The sequence below is a fragment of the Oncorhynchus keta genome, chromosome 9 (assembly GCF_023373465.1).
Source record: "Oncorhynchus keta strain PuntledgeMale-10-30-2019 chromosome 9, Oket_V2, whole genome shotgun sequence".
NCBI classification, from domain to species: Eukaryota; Metazoa; Chordata; class Actinopteri; order Salmoniformes; family Salmonidae; genus Oncorhynchus; species Oncorhynchus keta.
The window spans coordinates 33916333-33922624 of record NC_068429.1 but is presented as its reverse complement, the minus strand read 5'-3'; the positions used below and the strand labels follow the sequence as shown (position 1 = coordinate 33922624).

The 6292-nt window shown below is 44.0% G+C and overlaps 1 protein-coding gene across 1 annotated transcript in view; it reads left to right on the top strand.

Moving 5' to 3' along the window:
* Positions 1–6292, top strand: part of dpysl2b (dihydropyrimidinase like 2b) — a 28556-nt gene continuing 22264 nt past the window's right edge. The window contains exon 1 of the mRNA XM_035776128.2: positions 1–311. Within this exon, the coding sequence (XP_035632021.1) occupies positions 264–311 (48 nt within the window). The 5' untranslated portion in view covers positions 1–263. The remainder of the gene's footprint in view (positions 312–6292) is intronic.

The window sequence follows — 6292 nt, the reverse complement described above, 5'->3', positions numbered from 1 at the left end:
CTCCCTCGGTGTGTGAGTCCGTCTGGCAAGGTTTGGCGCATCAGCGGAGAACAGGAGAGAGAGAGAGGACGTGATTTGGAGCTGCGGTTCTTTCCCTAGATTCTGCGAGCGGTGGCCTCCCGCTTTCGGACGCACGACTCCTTTTGGAATTGTCTCTTTGCTGCGAACTTCCTTGACTATTCCACACCGGCAAACCGCACTATTCTGAACACCCATTCCATTGATAGCGGTCCATTAAGCGCAGCAAGAGCAGAACAGAGAAGATGTCTGGGCAAGGCTATCAGGGCAAGAAGAACATTCCCCGCATTACAGTGAGTTAGGAAAACATGTATTCATTCCATTGAACATTGTGCATGTATTGCTACAACTATCCGTTCACCAAATCAGGCAAAGATGTGCATCGCTAAAACGAGGCTTGTGATCCGAATTAGTTGAAGCTCTCTCGGGTAGCTTTAGGCTACATCTCAAAGATGAACGACCTGTTTACATAAACTGTGAATTGCATTCTGCACGAGCTCTTGGTGTAATTAACGGGGTCTTTAGGATTAACATGGAGAGGCCACATTTTTGAGACTATGTAAAGAAATGATCTTTCAAATGACAATGGGCTAAAATGGGCTATTACAGTTTTGCTTATCGGGTCAACACGCGTGATCGTTCAGAGCATAGGCTGTCTTTCAAGGACTTAATTTATCTCAATTGTCTTTATTTGACAAGATGAGAGCCTGAGGCTAGCTGTCCAACTCTGGATAGGCCAAATCACATTTGGCTCTTGTAAGACTCTCCTTGAAATCAATGTTGTCCTCGAATCATTTCCACATGTAACATTAATTCAGTCGCACGGTTGTGGTTTCGCGGACCCGCATTATAGGCAACATTTCCATGCCGATGTTCTTTGTCAGAGAACGGTATCTGGCCGGTTATCACCGTTCGCCAACGGGTGGAGCAAATGCATTAGCTTTCTTGCCTGTGCCCATCGCTGCAATGTCAAGTTAGTTTTTTGGACAATTCCAACTCCGGTGAATTCGGTAAAATTTGTATTTATATATAGGCGGGTTTAGGACATATAACCCGATATTGTTTACGGATTTTGTGTGACTGCGAGGCAGCAACCATGTCTCGCCCAAGATTTTAAATCATGGCGAGGAGAGAAAATCATAGGATAATGACAAGAGAAGAGGAATGAAAGGGGGCGTCAGAGGCTCCAGTTTCCTGCCGTGTCTCTCAGCCTCCACACTAATGAAGGGAAAGGGGAAAAAACGACTATAGACTCCCGCATGTCTTTCCATATTTATATTGCTGAACTGCATCATTTATAGGTTTTCGTCTCCAGTGGTCTATATGAACCCCCCCAGCTGTTAATCCAACATTCATGCTTCCCAACCACATTGCAATGAACCAATGCTTCAATACACAGTTGAAAAACACCTTTTGGCCTTTGTCCATAGGCCTACTTCTCCATGTAATGGATGTCCTGAAGATCTATAATAAGTCTAAGCTTTTATGGGAAAAGTGCCTCTCTCCTCTTTGCGTGTGCATGTGAGCTTTTTTGTGGACAAAGAAAGCAATTTGAAAGGGGCTTTGGCTGGCATCCCGGTTGGTTACTCCAGCAGGCTGTCAGGCTGGCTGGGTCTGACAAAACTGATGCAGGTTTGGCCTAAACCCTGTCACATCCCACAGCCTGCTCATATGGATACGGCAGCCGCCAGTCATGACCCGGTGAAGGGAGCAGGCTAGGGCTACCCCACCTAATGATCTATTCACATAGTCACACACACTATCATTCTGCAGTGCTCTGCCCCTTCTACTGAGCTGTCCTCATCCCTCTCTGAACTCCTGTTGCTAAACTCAGCCATTGTCCAATATGAGGATGACTGGAGAGACAGAGAAAGAATAGAGGTACGCCTAAAGTAGCCCATAATTCAGACTGCAAGAGATGAAAGAGCAAAATGTATAGACAGACAGATAAACAGGGGTGACTGAGAGTGCAGTACCAAGGGTGACTGAGAGTGCAGTACCAAGGGTGACTGAGAGTGCAGTACCAAGGGTGACTGAGAGTGCAGTACCAAGGGTGACTGAGAGTGCAGTACCAAGGGTGACTGAGAGTGCAGTACCAAGGGTGACTGCGAGTGCAGTACCAAGGGTGACTGCGAGTGCAGTCCCAAGGGTGACTGCGAGTGCAGTACCAAGGGTGATTGCGAGTGCAGTACCAAGGGTGATTGCGAGTGCAGTACCAAGGGTGACAGAATGCAGTACCAAGGGAGCAGCCGCAGTTGTGTGTACGTGTGCCACACCCCTGTGGCAGGGAGCAGTGAGCACACTGTGTTGTCTGCCTGTCATGTAGACAGCCTGTCACACACACATTTATGGAACCAAACAATCCCCTTCCCCGTACAGTCCAACAATCTTCTGCTTATCCAGGTCATATCCTTGTTATTTCATGCATTTATCAATTATCATAACACAGGATCAGCAAGCCAGGGAGTGTCGTCACTGTTTCAAGGTAGATGTATATCTATGTGTATATCATATGTGTATGAATGTGTTTGCGGTTTTAGATCAGTTTATCATCCTCGCGCTCCAGGCTTTGCTCTGTCTTCACCCAGTTCTGGAGTAGATTCCCTGAAGAGCGTAACAGTAAGTGTTAGATCAGAGGATCAGAAGCCATAGTAGCCCTAACAGCTGACTCAGATATAGAACATATACTCTGTGCCAGGGGAAAGAGAACATGAGGGCAGATGGAGAGAGATGAATGAAAGAGAAACTGAGAGAGTAAGAACATAGTACAATCAATCTAACATACAAAAACAATTCACTGCATAACCAAACACACGATCACTATAGATACACACAAAGAATGTGCTTGTATGCAACTTTCTGTCTTTCATGTTAAGTCAATTGTGATTTTTTTTTGGTTGGGTGATTATGACAAACACCCCCCACAGAAACATAGGCACACACACACACACACACACACACACACACACACACACAGTTGTTGAGATTGGAAAGTCAAAGGGCAGCAGGCAGGCTGCAGTACGAGGCTGTCGTCACCAGCTGGAGTGGTCAGCTGCAGACTAGGAAGCAGGACACCTCAGAGACGCCTCATCGAATATGAATGTCATCCTAAAATCACCACCTGGGGCTGCATTCAAAAGATGACTCATCCAACTCTCTCATGAATATGATTAGGTTCATTTACACTCACTCACTCACTCACTCACTCACTCACTCACTCACTCACTCACTCAAAGTTACCATTGGAAAATGCAGAAACAGAAATAGATTCTTTGATTTATTGTTATTTAAGGGGAGGACTCAAGGGTTCCTGTATAAAACTGATGGACTTAACTGCAGGACGGACATATCATGAATACTTTAATGAGAGAGGTCTTCCTGTTGTTCCCAGGCTCTGGGGTCAAGAGTTCAGGAGTCAGTGGAATACCTGGGATAGGGCCACTGTGGATGCCATTTTAATCAGAAGCCTCTGGCCGTGTCCGAATGCCCCTAGCAGCATTCTAAATAGTATGCATTTTGGGTATGCGAAAATACAAGTTACAATATATAGAATGTGAAATTCAGTATGCCTTAAATGCCATGATTTCATACTCATTTTGCCTTTTAATTTAGTAGAGTTCGCTGCACATTATTGAGGAAGAGAATCGTCTTTCGAGACTCGCGTGTTTTTGTCTACCTCTGATAATCAGACAAGGGGACGCAATCTACCAAAATGAACAAATGGTGGGATTCAATGCAATTGCACATTATATGACACCTTCACAGTATGGATGAGACTAGTAGTGATATTTGTGTGTACTGCATTAGTTTTCTACTAAACGGTATGTTCTAAATAGTATGTAGTTAGTACGATTAGTACACAGTATGCAATTGAAGTAAGCAGTAGGCAAGCCAGATTTCAGACACGGCCCCTGTATCTTCCTGTTAGATCAGTCTCTGTTACTAAAGACAGTCCAGCCTGGCGCTGCTCATCTCCAGCCCGCCATTCTCCCACAGTAATCCCATTATGCACTGTGGCCTGGGGAATTCCGTGTTCACACATTACACAAAGCACACTCTTAGTTCTAAGGGACACTGACTGCCTGCCAAGAACACTTTTTTCCCTTCTACGCTGTGAGATATAATCCAGCATATCCCCATTCATAAACCCTCCAATGTGAGATATAATCCAGCATATCCCCATTCATAAACCCTCCAATGTGAGATATAATCCAGCATATCCCCATTCATAAACCCTCCAATGTGAGATATAATCCAGCATATCCCCATTCATAAACCCTCCAATGTGAGATAGTGTTTATTTATGTCCACTTCAGCAGCTGGGCACAGGAAGATAGGGGAAGGAATGGTGCCCCAGTGCAACCTGGGATTTCTCTCTGACAAGCAAGGTTTCCTTTTTCTTTTAAGAGGATCCGGCGGCCGCTACACAGTACAGATGGTTGGCTCAACAAAATCCATGCTTCTAAATTGGAGCGTCTGTACAGTAGCAGTCATAGTCTGTGTGTCTTAAACCAGACAGCCACCCAGCAGCTCCTGTAGTCTTTGATCAGGGGGACTGTGGCTATTCCAGATCCAGGAGACATAGAGCTGACGGGGCCTGAGGGCGGTTTCCTGTTCACCCATCCACCCATTTGATGTCACGTCTTCAACTACACGTCACTAGTCTTTAATTCGAGCCCTCTAAAACATGATACATTGGACTGATCTGCCACACAGCGTGGAGAGAGGATGGTTCAATGCAACATCAATCCATCAGTCTATCTCTGATTGACCTCTAACCTATCCAGGCTCTAGTCTGGTGCTGGGCTTGGTTCAGATTTGTTTTTGCATTTTAGGGAATTTCTGAAAACGGCTTCTACACTTAAATCTCAATTGAATAATTTGTATTAGGTCTGTATTAGTTGGTCAGAGATGAATGACCTGTTATTGATATTAAACATTGACCAACACCCTAGGCATATTATTTGTCTAAGAGTTAAAAACCCTGTTCAATTGAGTCAATATCCTGTTTGTGTGTGGATAGAACTGGTTCACTGTCATGTTTGGCTCAGGTCCAGAACAATCAAAAGATAGAGGCTCTCCAGAAACATGATGCCCGTTGGACGATCACAGGCCAAGCAGATTGGGTACTGACTTTGACTTGCAAATGCTTCTTTAAAAACAAGAACCGCTACGTAGGTTAAAATAAGAAGAAACATGAAATAGGCGTGCACGTTTATAAACAAAACACAGTAGATTGAGTTTAAAAGCTCTTGACTGTTGTTATCATTGGACCTTTACTAAGAGTGACAGAGAATGACTTGTAATCCTGACACAGGACCACATTTTCCGTAACCTTTCTTGCCGTTTTTGGTAATGTAAGAGTATCTAAAAATGTAATTCTAGTTTTTAGATCATGGCTGCCTCACACATAGTTGTATGAATGTTTATGAATGGATTTCGGTAAAGGACTCCAATTTATAGTGCATTTGGGATGTATTCATACCCCTGGACTTTTTCCACATTGTGTTCCAGCCTTATTTTAAAATGGAATAAATTGACGAGGGGGGAAAACTCCACATACAATATACCCCATAATGACAAAACAAAAACAGGATTCTACACATTTTTGCTAATGTGTGTGTGTGTGTGTATATATATGCACTATAAATGCACTATAAATATTACATGTTACATTTACATAGGTATTCAGACTCTCCAAGTGAGCTGTCATGTGCCTTTTACTGAGGAGTGGCTTCCGTCTGGCCACTCTACCATATAGGCCTGATTGGTGGACTGCTGCAGAGAGGGTTGACCAAGGCCCTTCTCCCCCGATTGCTCAGTTTGGCCGGGCGGCTAGTTTTAGGACGAGTCTGGGTGTTTCCAAACTTTTTCCATTTAAGAATAATGGAGGCCACTTTGTTCTTGGGGACCTTCAAAGCTGCAGACATTTTTTGCTACCCTTCCCCAGGTCTATGCCTCGACACAACCATGTCTCGGAGCTCTACGAACATTTCCTTCGACCTCATGGCTTGCTTTTTGCTCTGACATGCACAGTCATCTGTGGGACCTTATATAGATGTGTGTACCTTTCCAAACCACGTCTAATCAATTGAATTTACCACAGATGGACTCCAGTCAAATTGTAGAAACATCTCAAGGATGATCAATGGAAACCGGATGCACCTGAACTCAATTTCGAGTCTCATAGCAAAGGGTCTGAATACTTATGTAAATAAGTTATTTCAGTTTTATTTTATTTTATGCATTTGCAAAAAAAACACATCTCAAAACC